The sequence below is a fragment of the Oncorhynchus masou genome, chromosome 28 (assembly GCF_036934945.1).
Source record: "Oncorhynchus masou masou isolate Uvic2021 chromosome 28, UVic_Omas_1.1, whole genome shotgun sequence".
NCBI classification, from domain to species: domain Eukaryota; kingdom Metazoa; phylum Chordata; class Actinopteri; order Salmoniformes; family Salmonidae; genus Oncorhynchus; species Oncorhynchus masou.
Window position 1 is genome coordinate 78,637,443 of NC_088239.1, and position 13,134 is coordinate 78,650,576.

At 42.5% G+C, this 13,134-nt stretch overlaps 1 protein-coding gene across 9 annotated transcripts in view; it reads right to left on the minus strand.

Annotated features, from left to right (window-relative positions):
* Positions 1-380: 380 nt before the first annotated feature.
* psd3l (pleckstrin and Sec7 domain containing 3, like) overlaps positions 381-13,134 on the minus strand; it is a 150,734-nt gene continuing 137,980 nt past the window's right edge. For 6 of the 9 annotated variants that reach the window (XM_064943474.1, XM_064943473.1, XM_064943477.1 and 3 more), the window contains 2 exons: positions 12,660-12,815; positions 381-3,895 (listed from right to left, as the gene is read on the minus strand). In XM_064943474.1, coding sequence (XP_064799546.1) covers positions 3,701-3,895; positions 12,660-12,815 — 351 coding nt within the window. In that variant the 3' untranslated portion in view covers positions 381-3,700. The remainder of the gene's footprint in view (positions 3,896-12,659; positions 12,816-13,134) is intronic. The other 3 variants (XM_064943476.1, XM_064943475.1, XM_064943481.1) reach the window with 1 other exon arrangement.

Consider the following 13,134-nt stretch of genomic DNA (forward strand, 5'->3'; position numbering starts at 1 on the left):
TGCATTTAACTGAATTATGTCTTCCACATTTAACCCAACGCCTCTGAATCAGAGAGGTGCGGGGTGCTGCCTAAACTGACATCCACACCATCGGCGCACGGGGAACAGTTGCCAAAACTGTCTTGCTCAGGGGCAGAACTACAGATTTTTACCTTGTCAGCTCAGGGATTCGATCCAGCAACATTTGGTTACTGGCCCAACACTAACTGCTAGGCTACCTGCCACCCCAATTATTATATTGCCCTAGTAAATAAATGGGTTATAAACTTTGCCACCTGAGTTGACCTTTTTTTGTCTACTGGGATGATTTTCTTTGAGAAGCAGATCTTTTCTACCAACACAGCACAAGACTGGGGAATAAATCACAAGTAAATGCAACGTTCAATTAAGTAAAGTATTTTATTAATTGAAACCACCTACAGTTGTATTACCACTGACATAGTGTTACCAATCCTGACCTAAGGGCGTAAGACACGCTCTGGGCCAAAGAAGAGATCACTTGAACAACCAAACAATGCAATCCTGGGCCTTTGAAAACAAAAAACAAACAAAAAAAACAGGGTAACAGTTATATTTAACAACATTTACAGAGTCAAAGGATTGTACAGGATCACAGCTTTCAGAGATATTTGATGCGTACATACGTGTAGAGACAAAGAGCCTCATAGGAGACTTAGTTGCATTGTGTTTTACGGTATAGAACCATCAAGAGGCATGGGAACTATAGGGGCACACAATCTGGCTTCTCACGTCTACAGACAGAGGTGCAGGATTCAGTCTATTCTAACACAAGTGATACGCCAGTGTACAGAGGCTATGCCAGATATGGTTGAGAGAAGCATTAGGGGTAAGTGCTAAAGATCAGCCCTCCATTGAAGTGATATGGAGAAATGCTGTAAATGTTAAGGGAAAGGTAGCAAGATGCCTGATAAGGATCACTGCTAGTCTTAAATTGGAAAATGTCACATGTTGACGCATTTACTGTGCCTTCTTCGCTACTCCTTCTCCAGACCATCTACTATCAAATCAGAAATGACATCAGGTGACATTTGACGTGTCAATTGAAACAGTGCTTTAGTTGAGTCGTTCCACATGAACACAATCCACTGGTAAGATAGTATTACAGGGTTGTGTTTAAAATGAGTTCACGGTTTCCATATATAGACGTAGATTATTTATCATTCCACTCAGAAGCACAGATTACGCTAACGTGTCATTACAACAAAAGCCTGTATTTATTTAAAATCCTCTGAAAATGGGCAAATGTAATAAGTGTACCAACTGATAAACAGCAATATGTTAAATCCTACATTTAATGTGTCTAAACAAAGGACTACTGTATCTGCATAAGAAAACTGGGATTAAGTTTAAACTACGGAGGAATTTTAACTATAGAAGTCTTCAAGGGGTCAGCCATCGTCTTACGATAAAATATCAAAAGGTTAAAAGAATAAAAAAACATTTTATATTATATTCAAAATGAATTCAAGGGTAGACCTCTTCATATAAACAAAAATACTATCCTCACATTTATATAACAGAATCAGCTGTTAAGGTCTCGTGATATTAACTTGAAACCTTTGATAAATGTACCACATGTATTGTCTATATTAAGTGCTTCAATGTCAAAACACTCACTAACTTTCACAATAATCGTACAGGTCAAATAGTGCCACTATGTGAGGAGAACATTTCCAAGGAAAAGGTTTGCACACTAGCTAGCTAGCACAAACTACTGTAGAACGTTTTTCTAAAAACATGCATTACGGATATAGGTATATTTAGTTGGCTATTACCATCGAGCTCTACTAACACATTCTATTTGGTGTCTTCGTAGAGAATTTAAGAGAAAATAAAAAAAGTAATACAATAAAGTGTAAATAATAAAACATTTAAAGTAAACAATATATATATTTTTTAACTGTAAAGACTCAGTACTAGCCTCATGTCTTCCAAAAACAAGTACATTTTCAAATTGGCTTTGCATCATTACAAATGTTTCTTCATAACATGTTAAAAAGCTAAATTCCTTCCAAAATCTTCAATACATGAAAAAACGCAAACCTTTTGGTAAGGACAAAACATATGTTGGTATGCAAAAGTCCATTGTGGAAGTGTAGACATACAATCCAATGTCTAACTAAATGCTTATGTCGTTCAAATGTCAGTAATATTTCTAATGAAAATGTGTAAATTATATTATAAATGTAATATCACCAGCATTGGAAAAAGGCAATAATTGCAAAGTACAGATCTATAAATAGTTCCCTAAAAGGAAACTTTGTCAATCAACAAATCTACCTAGGACAGCAAAACTACCGAACCACTTAAAACAAACTAAGACGACATTATGAGTTGAGCTGACGGAAACCTGCTGAACTGTCGCGCTCAAGTACCTTCAAGAAAACAAAAATAGTTCTGCCTGAAAAACCTGTGATGTCAAAGAAACATAGCAGTCTAACCTTTATAAAGCTCTCTATAATATCCAAAAAGAACTCATTTATAAAGTGCACTATAAATACTAAATTTGATCTTTACAACAATAGTTTTCAACTTAGAATCTAAAACACATACGATTAGAAAAGACAAGGGGCATTGGTCTTCACACTACTCAAAAAGCAGAAGTATATTTTTTGCAATAAAGGATAAAAAAATAAATGGCTCAGCTGCATAAACTCTGATCTTAAGTCCAACATTAGTGAAATACTGCAGTCTGAAAAGATATGGATGCAGCGGCGACTGACCCAATCTGGGGAATATGTTTAAACATCCCAAATAGTTCATGTGCAAAATTAGGGATTTGGAACGCTTTTGAACTGCGTTTTCTAACACGATAGTGCAGCCTTCCACACAACTAAGGACATTACTGTGTTTTATCTGGGGTTGTTATTCCTGTTGTAAATGAGAGGCAAGAGATTGAAGATCCTAACCACATTTTCTGTTGTAAATGAGAGGCAAGAGATTGAAGATCCTAACCACATTTTCTGTTGTAAATGAGAGGCAAGAGATTGAAGATCCTAACCACATTTTTTAGATCCACAATTAATCCCTTTCCAGGATTTACACCTTGGTGCATCTTCTGTATGAAAAATAAACATTCCCAGGTGAAAGGAACCTTAAAAAAGTCTATGAGGAAAAGCAGGGAGGAAATTGGATGTCCAAATCACCTGCCTATTCTCAATGGAAGCCATATTTGTGGAAAATACTCTCAAATTAACTGGTTCAATATGTCCAATGTTTACTTAAACTACATATCAAAATAAAAACTTCTGAGTAAGACTATTCTACATCTAGCTACTATTTATATATCCAAGAGCTAGCGTTGGTAATTCCACTAAACTGGAGACAAGAAAAATCCTCTCTCTTGACTGAAAGGCAAATCAATTGTTTTTATGAGAGGAAGGACCAATACAACGATATTGAATAAAGCAACAGGGTCAAATGCGTCACAAAAAATATTACGTTCAATACAAGAATGACAACATCAACATCAAAATAAAAGGACCACAAACATATAATGCAATGTTTCCATACAAAAATGCTACGCCAGTCAATTTAAGGACGAGTATTCATCATTTACATTTTACACAACTGTTTTTGTTACAACAGTGGCCAGATAAATAAATTACATAAAATATATTCACACACTTTTGTTGCGTATTCATGGCTCTTTCACAGGCTCGCGAGGGGGGGTAGCTTCCTATGTGACCTTGGGCGGCGTCTCGGGTCTCCTCTCCGAGGTGTTGCGTTTGACTTTGGCCGCGGCCGGCTGGCCCTCCTGGTTGAGAGAGGGGCTGGACTGGGACTTTTTGAGGCTCGCGTCGCCATCTTTGCCAATGAGCAGCTCCTTCACGCCCTCCCTCAGGAGCTTGACGTACATCTCATAGCGGTTCTCCTACAGCGGAGAGACGACAGAGAATGGGGTGTTACGGTGTAGAATACAAACACATGTAAGACTTATACATCGGCGAACAAGAAATGACGGAAAACAACTACAGCAACTACTTTGGTTTATCACCGGAAATTCTAATAAAGAAATATAGGTAAACACAGCAATGAATGATATCGCCACCTCTGGCCTGATCACATATCCATTGAATGATCCCCTCTCATGCCTCTCTACAAGTCTGCCAAATATCATGACAACCAAACAAGTTAAATAATCATGTGCTGATTATAGCACTAACAATGTCAAAATCAAATTTTATTTGTCACATACACATGGTTAGCAGATGGTAATGCGAGTGTAGCGAAATGCTTGCGCTTCTAGTTCCGACCTTGCAGTAATATCTAACAATTTCACAACCTTATACACACAAGTGTAAAGGAATGAATAAGAATGTAGATTAAAATATATATGGCCGAACGGCATAGGCAAGATGCAGACGATGGTATTGAGTACAGTATATACATATGAGATGAGTAATGTAGGGTATGTAAACATTATATAAAGTGGCATAGTTTAAAGTGACTAGTGATACATTTATTACATCCAATTTTTAATTATTAAAGTGGCTAGAGATTTGAGTCAGTATGTTGGCAGCAGCCACTAAATGTTAGTGATGGCTGTTTAACACTGATGGCCTTGAGATAGAAGCTGTTTTTCAGTCTCTCGGTCCCAGCTTTGATGCACCTGTACTGACCTCGCCTTCTGGATGATAGAGGGGTGAAAAGGCAGTGGCTTGGGTGGTTGTTGTCCTTGGTCTTTTTGGCGTTCCTGTGACACCGGGTGGTGTAGGTGTCCTGGAGAGCAGTTTGCCCCCAGTGATGCGTTGTGCAGACCTCACAACCCTCTGGAGAGCCTTACGGTTGTGGGCGGAGCAGTTGCCGTACCAGGCGGTGATACAGCCCGACAGGATGCTCTTGATTGTGCATCTGTAAAAGTTGCTGAGTGTTTTTGGTGACAAGCCAAATTTCTTCAGCCTCCTGAGGTTGAAGAGACGCTGTTGTGCAGCCGTCACCACACTGTCTGTGTGGGTGGACCCTTTCAGTTTGTCGGTGATGTACGCCAAGGAACTTAAAACTTTTCACCTTCTCCACTACTGTTGCGTGGATAGTGGGGGTGCTCCCTCTGCTGTTTCCTGAAGTCCATGATCATCTCCTTTGTTTTGTTGACATTGAGTGCGACGTTATTTTCCTGACACCACACGTCGTGGGCCCTCACTTCTTCCCTGTAGGCCGTCTCGTCGTTGTTGGTAATCAAGCCTACCACTGTGGTGTAGCCTGCAAACTTGATTGAGTTGGAGGTGTGCATGGTCACACATTCATGGGTGAACAGGAAGTACAGGAGAAGGCTGAGAACGCACCCTTGTGGGGCCCCAGTGTTGCGGATCAGTGGGGTGGAGATGTTTCCTACCCTCACCACCTGGTGGCGGCCCGTCAGGAAGTCCAGGACCCAGTTTCACAGGGCAGGATTGAGACCCAGTGTTAATGACAAGTTTGGAGGGTACTATGGTGTTAAATGTCAGCATCTATGTTAAGGTAACGACCTTATTCAAGTTCATTGTTTCACGGCAACCCTTTTGCAGTGCCTGGACCCCTACTTACCACAGGATTAAGAGGTGAAATCACAGGTCGATAAGGCAATTAATTACAACAAATGGTGTGCACTGTAAACAACAAGAAAGGGCATCCAGTCAAGGTTGTGTCCCAGTGCTGTAAGTCTCCACATTCCAGGATGTGTTCCTTGTTTAACCAGAGAAAGAGATATATCTGCAATTCGAGTGACTGCAGCATTCTCTCATCATTTCTTTAAGGTTCTATGTGACACATTCCAATTCCAGGGAGACAGACTAACACACAGATAGCAACAACCCCAGAGACATGTTCTTCTGTAGTATGAAACACTTTTTCTGAGATGTATTTCTGAACAGTATTTCTGAGATGTTAAGAGCCTTACAGTGGAGAGGGGCCAGGGGAGAACGTTTCTGTTCTCTCTCTCTCTCTGATTAAAGATAATTCTATTAATTCAGGGAAGGATTCATTGGAGATCGACAACAGAATTAATGAGTTGGTCATGAATGTTTAATTGTTCTTTATCATATCTCCCTGTGGTAGAAGAACTCTGCTAAAATGGAGTAATAATGAAGTAAACTGGAATAGCAGAAGCATTGATAAGACGTGTGGCAGAGAGAGGGACTTGGTTCTCAGATCGTCCTGGCCCAGCACTAAATCCTCTTAACCCTGCTGATTACTAATTCAATACAGTCGCTGACCGTCACCCCCACCTGCATGCCAAGCTTTTACTAATGGAATACCAATATATAAAATAAATACATTAGAAAACTAAAGTACATATAACTAGATCTACCGTAGATCTCCTTGGCTTTGCATCCAGATCATTAATTTCCCTGTGGTTGGGGAGGGGTCTGCTCTGACATGGTGTGGATCGGGAGTGAAGGAGCAGTTGGGAGGTTAATGTAGCCGGTGTGTCGACCAGGACTCTCCTGCCACAACAGTCTTCAATGCTTCAACTGGAGAACAAGGTGAAGGGGCCGTTGATCTTATCACCCAGGGCCCATAGTTAAAAAAAAAACCATCTCAAATGATCTGTTCATACCTTCATACTACAACAGGACATAAAATAGAAAGTGTGAGTAATGCCATCTCATGCAGACTTTTTGGATACTGTAGGTGGAAAAATACTTTTCCTTCGGCACAGAGGTAGAGCTAGCTCATTGATTACGGTAATGTTTCAGAGGTATAGCTAGCTCATTGATTACGGTAATGTTTCAGAGGTATAGCTAGCTCATTGATTAAGGTAGTTTTTCAGAGGTAGAGCTAGCTCATTGATTAAGGTAGTGTTTCAGAGGTATAGCTAGCTCATTGATTACGGTAGTGTTTCAGAGGTATAGCTAGCTCATTGATTACGGTAGTGTTTCAGAGGTAGAGCTAGCTCATTGATTACAGTAGTGTTTCACAGAGGTAGAGCTAGCTCATTGATTACGGTAATGTTTCAGAGGTATAGCTAGCTCATTGATTACGGTAGTGTTTCACAGAGGTATAGCTAGCTCATTGATTAAGGTAGTTTTTCACAGAGGTATAGCTAGCTCATTGATTACGGTAGTGTTTCACAGAGGTAGAGCTAGCTCATTGATTAAGGTAGTTTTTCACAGAGGTAGAGCTAGCTCATTGATTACGGTAGTGTTTCAGAGGTATAGCTAGCTCATTGATTACGGTAGTGTTTCAGAAGTATAGCTAGCTCATTGATTACGGTAGTGTTTCAGAGGTATAGCTAGCTCATTGATTACGGTAGTGTTTCAGAGGTATAGCTAGCTCATTGATTAAGGTAGTTTTTCACAGAGGTAGAGCTAGCTCATTGATTACGGTAGTGTTTCAGAGGTAGAGCTAGCTCATTGATTACAGTAGTGTTTCACAGAGGTGGAGCTAGCTCATTGATTACGGTAGTGTTTCAGAGGTATAGCTGGCTCATTGATTACAGTAGTGTTTCAGAGGTAGAGCTAGCTCATTGATTACAGTAGTGTTTCACAGAGGTAGAGCTAGCTCATTGATTACGGTAGTGTTTCACAGAGGTAGAGCTAGCTCAAAAGGCAGTGCTTGATGTTTGTATTTATTATGGAGGCAGCTAGTCTTCCTGGGGTCCAGCAAAACTAAGGCAGTTATACATTAAAAAAGAAACATCAAAATATTCACAACAGATTTACCAACATATTAAGTGTGCCCCCTCAGGCCCCTACTCTAGTACCACATATCTACAACACAAAATCCATGTGTACGTGTGTATAGTGAGTATGTTACTGTGCGTTTGTATGCGTGTGCCTATGTTTGTGTTGCTTCACGGTTACCGGTACAGAGTCGATGTGTGGGGGCACCGGTGTCAAGGCAATATGTCCATGTAGGTAGAGTTAAAGTGACTATGCATAGATACCAACAGAGTAGAAGAGGGTGGGGGGGCAATGCAAATAGTCTGGGTAGCCATTTGATTAGCTGTTCAGGAGTCTTACGGCTTGGGGGTAGAAGCTGTTGAGAAGCCTCTTGGACCTAGAATAGTTGCTCCGGTACCACTTGCCGTGCGGTAGCGGAGAGAACAATCTATGACTAGGGTGGCTGTAGTCTGACAATTTTTAGGGCCTTCCTCTGACACCGCCTGGTATAGAGGTCCTAGATGGCAGGAAGCTTGGCCCCGGTGATGTACTGGGCCGTACGCACTACCCACTGCAATGCCTTGCGGTTGGAGGCTGAGCAGTTGGCATACCAGGCAGTGATGCAACCCATCAGGATGCTCTTGATGGTGCAGCTGTAAAACCTTGTGAGGATCCATGCCAAATATTTTCAGTCTCCTGAGAGGGAATAGGTTTTGTTGTGCCCTCTTCACGACTGTCTTGGTGTGCTTGGACCATGTTAGTTTGTTGGTGATGTGGAGGTCAAGGGACTTGAAACTCTCAACCTGTCTCATTGTTGTCGGTAATCAGGCCTACCACTGTTGTGTCATTAGCAAACTTCATGGTGTTTGAGTCGTGCCTAGCCGTGCAGTCATGAGTGAACAGGGAGTACAGGTGGGGACTGAGCACGCACTTCCGAGGGGCCCCCGTGTTGAGGATCAGTGTGGTGGATGTGATGTTACCTACCCCTTCCACCTGGGGGCGGCCGTCCAGGATCCAGTTGCAGAGGGAGGTGTTTAGTCCCAGGGTCCTTAGCTTAGTGACGAGCTTTGAGGGGACTACGGTATTGAACGCTGAGCTGTAGTCAATGAAAAGCATTTTCATAGGTGTTCCTTTAGTCCAGGGTTGAATGGGCAGTGTGGAGTGCAATAGAGATTGAGTCATCTGTGGATTTGGTACGCAAATTGGAGCGGGTCTAGGGTTTCTGGAATAATGGTTTTGATGTGAGCCATGACCAGCTTTTCAAAGCATTTCATAGCTAGACGTGAGTGCACGGGTCGGTAGTCATTTAGGCAGGTTACCTTAGTGTTCTTGGACACAGGGACTATAGTGGTCTACTTGAAACATGTTGGTATTACAGACTCAGACAGGCAGAGATTGAAAACGTCATGGTAATCCGTCTGGCCCAGCGGCCTTGTGAATGTTGACCCGTTTAAAGGTTTCTCTCACATCGGCTGCGGAGAGCGTGATAACAGAGTCATCCGGAACAGCTGATGTTCTCATGCATGTTTCAGTGTTACTTGCCTCGAAGCGAGCATAGAAGTTATTTAGCTTGCCCGGTAGGCTCATGTCACTGTGCAGCTCTCAGCTGTACTTCCCTTTATAGTCTAATAGTGCAAGCCCTGCCACATCCGACGAGCGTCGAGCCTGTGTAGTACGATTCGATCTTAGTCCTGTATTGACCCTTTGCCTGTGATGGTTCATCAGAGGACATAGCAGGATTTTTTATAAGCTTCCGGGTTAGGAGTACCGCTCCTTGAAAGCGACAGCTCTACCCTTTAGCTCAGTGCGAATGTTGCCTGTAATCTATGGCTTCTGGTTGGGGTATGCGTCCTCGATGCACTTATTGATAAAGCCAGTGACTGACGTGTACTCCTTAATGCCATTGGAAGAATCCCAGAACATATTCCACTCCTTACTAGCAAAACAGCCCTGTAGTTTAGTATCTGCTTCATCTGACTACTTTAAAAAAATAAATAAAAATGTTTGGTCGCTGGTGTTATTGGGGCTTCCTGCTTTAATTTTAGCTTGTAAGCAGGAATCAGGAGCACAGAGTTATGGTCAGATTTGCCAAATGGAGGGCGAGGGAGAGCTTTGTACACATCTCTGTGCGTGGAGTAAAGGTGGTCTAGAATTGTTTTCCCTCTGGCTGCACATTTCACATGCTGATAAAAATTAGATTAAACTGATTTAAGTTTCCCCGCATTAAAGTCCCCGGCCACTAGGGGCGCCGTCTCGATGAGCGTTTTCCTGTTTGCGTATGGCGGTATACAGCTCATTGAGTGCAGTTTTAGTGCCAGCCCTTGGACTGTGGTGTTATGTAGACAGCTACGAAAAATACAGATGAACTCTTTAGGCAGATGTGGTCTACAGCTTATAAGATATTATACCTCAGGTGAGCAAAACCTTGAGACTTGCCTTAGATATCATGCACCAGCTCTTTACATAAATGCATAGGCCCCCGCCCAGTGTCTTACAAGAGGTTTCTGTTCTATCCTGCCGATAGAGCTGGTGGGTTATACACCATTTTCTTAACGTCGTCGTTCAGCCATAACTAAGTGAAAAATAAGATATTACAGTTTTTATGTCCCGTTGGTAGGATATACGTGCTTTCAGTTTGTCCCATTTATTTTCAGCGATAGAATGTTAGCTAGCAGGATGGAAGGCAAAGGCAGATTAGCCACTCGTCGCCTAATCCTCGTACGCCACCCTAATCTTTATCCGCAAAATATATGTTTCCTTCTTCAGCGAATGACGGGGATGAGGGCCTGGTCGGGTGTCAAGTATCACCCTCCTGTCAGACTCCTTGAAAAACGGTCTACTCTGAGGTGAGTAATCGCAGTTCTGATGTCCAGAAGCTCTTTTCGGTCATAAGAGACAGGAGCAGCAACATTATGTACAAAACTAGTTACGAATATCGCAAAAAAACAAAAATACTATGGTTGGTAAGAGCCAATAAGACTGCAGCCATCCCCCTCCGACGCCATCTTCATACAGTCATGGCTCTATGTAGTACTGTTCGGCTCCCATAGTCAACTTGGGGACTGTGAAGAGATCTCTGGTGGCATGTCTGGGGTATGAATGAGGGTCTGAACTGAGTGTGCCAGTAGTTCAGACAGACAGCTCGGTGAATTAAACATGGCAATACCTCTCACAGACACAAGTAGTGATGAAGTCAATCCCTCCCTCACTTTGAGCCAGGAGAGATTGACATGCATACTATTGATATCAGCTGCCTGTGTAAATGCAAGGGCCAGTCGTGCTGTCCTGTTCTGAGCCAATTGCAAAGTCCCTCTTTGTGCCACCTGACCACATGGCTGAACAGTAAACCAGGTGCCACAAAACTAGGACCTGCCTTGTTGATGGTGCTGTTAAGAACGCAGAGTAGCGCTTTATTATGAACAGACTTCTCCCCGGCCTAACTACTACTAATCAATATGTTATGAACATGACAGTTTACAATCCAGGGTCCTCCAAGCAGTTTAGTCTCCTAAACATGCTAAATTTCCACAAGATTCATTACAAGATTTAGCTGAGGGTTAGGGTTTAGTGAATGATTTGTGTAAGTGCTGTGCTTCATGAATGTCATTCACAGAGGTATGCTTGTGACTGTCTATGCCCTCTCTCTCTAGCTTTTGTTTTGGAGATTGTGAGCTGGACACAGTAAAAAGACTGCAATCAACCATTAACAGATTTAAGAACAAGTTAGGGAGCTGAGGGTTAGGGTTCAGGATCTGAGGGGACGGACCTGCATGTCTGAACCGTACTCCAAGAGATCTGACCACACTGATCCCTGGGTAAACAGGGTCTGCGTCCCAAATGACATCCTATTCCCTTTACAGTGCACTGCTTTTGACCAGGGCCCAAAGGGTAGTGCACTATATAGAGGATGCCATTTGGCGCGACAGGCGGGGGTGTAGAGTAGGAGAGTGGTAACGCTCCGCAGGCAGAGTGGTAAAGCCAGGAGGATATCATTATTCCTATGATGTTTTGCACAAAGGGAGCACACAATTTAATTGATTATCTGGTACTTCTAGAAAGCGCTGTTTCTTTGATGAAAAACGAACAAACAAAAAAACAAACAATTTGCTCAATGAAGAAGGTTATTGATGAGGTCGTGTCTTCTCCTGCGGAAGTTTGATTGGAAAACAGTGCTACAGTCACAGCTCAATTAACATAGGGCTTTCGTGGGTTTCATTAGAAACCTTGGACATGGAAATTGAGGAAGGCCAGAGGAAAGCTGTGATAGAATAATTGCTGACACTGACGAGAAGCATGTCAACTAATGCCTTCTCAGAAGAAAAAAAAAAATATATATTCTTTATCCATAATCAATGTTTAAGACTCATGTAAATAAATAGATTTGTGTTCACCAGCATAAATGACAAGGGACGAAATTGAAATGACATTTTAATGGACGTTTGTCTGAGCTCTATATTGTAACGCCATGACAATAGAGGACAGAGAGTTCCTTTTACATATGCTCTCGTTAAGCTTGCCAGTACAGCCACCCCCTAAACAGTGACAGATGCATACTGTACGTCGACCATACCCACTCTACTTTAAATCCGGGAAACAAACGCCAAGAATGACCTTTCAAGCAGCTACTTGGCAGTTTGTGACCTTGTGTTTAAAAAAAAAACTAATGCAATGACTTCTCAAATGTTTCTATCCCATCTTTGGTGATATCCTTGGAATCTTGACCTAAGGACACGCCCGTGTTCAGAATAGAGAGTAGGGCTGAGAGAGATGCACTCCTTAGCCTGGCAGATAAGAAAAGCAAAGCTCCATTAAGGTTGTCAGAGACTTCCCCAGCGGTCTGCCTGGAGGCATGTCAGAAACTGTCTGTGTCCGCACGGATCAGTGTTCGGAAGGGCTAGATGCAGAACGAAACAAGAGTGCAGCGGCATAAAAGAAAAGACCATGTGAACCAGAGCGTTGGACGATGACTGGCAGCAACCTGCTGCCTGGCCTGGCCTGGCCTCGCCCAACCAACCCTCTGCCAGTGCACATCTGTGGTGAATGATGATGTCTTACCTCAAACTCCAGGTAGTGCTCTTTGAGTCGGTACTCGTCGATCTCCTTGGCTTTAACCTTCTTGTCAGGAGGGTAGGATCTGTGCTCTGCCAGCTCTGTGGAGACGTGCTTCAGCTTCGCCTCGTGAGACTTCAGCTGTTCCTCCTGTAGATAGCACTTTATAGATGTAATAACAGGTTCTTAAAACACCAGACAGTCATCTCAGAAAATTATTCTGGGCCAATGTATTTAAATGGTAGGCTGGTCTAGAACAGTGGTCACCAACCATTCCTGCGTCAATATTACTTTCTAAGTCAAAAAGCAAGCCGCGATCTACTGCTCAGATTAAGAATAACAAAATAAAGTAAGCCAATGCAACATGAACCAATTAAAAACAGTTCTGTAGTAAAGAGGTTTGTGCAGTAAGTTATAGGCCCAATACAACATCACTGCATATTGGACTGATGGCCTGCATCTGATGGTCAATCTGAGGGGA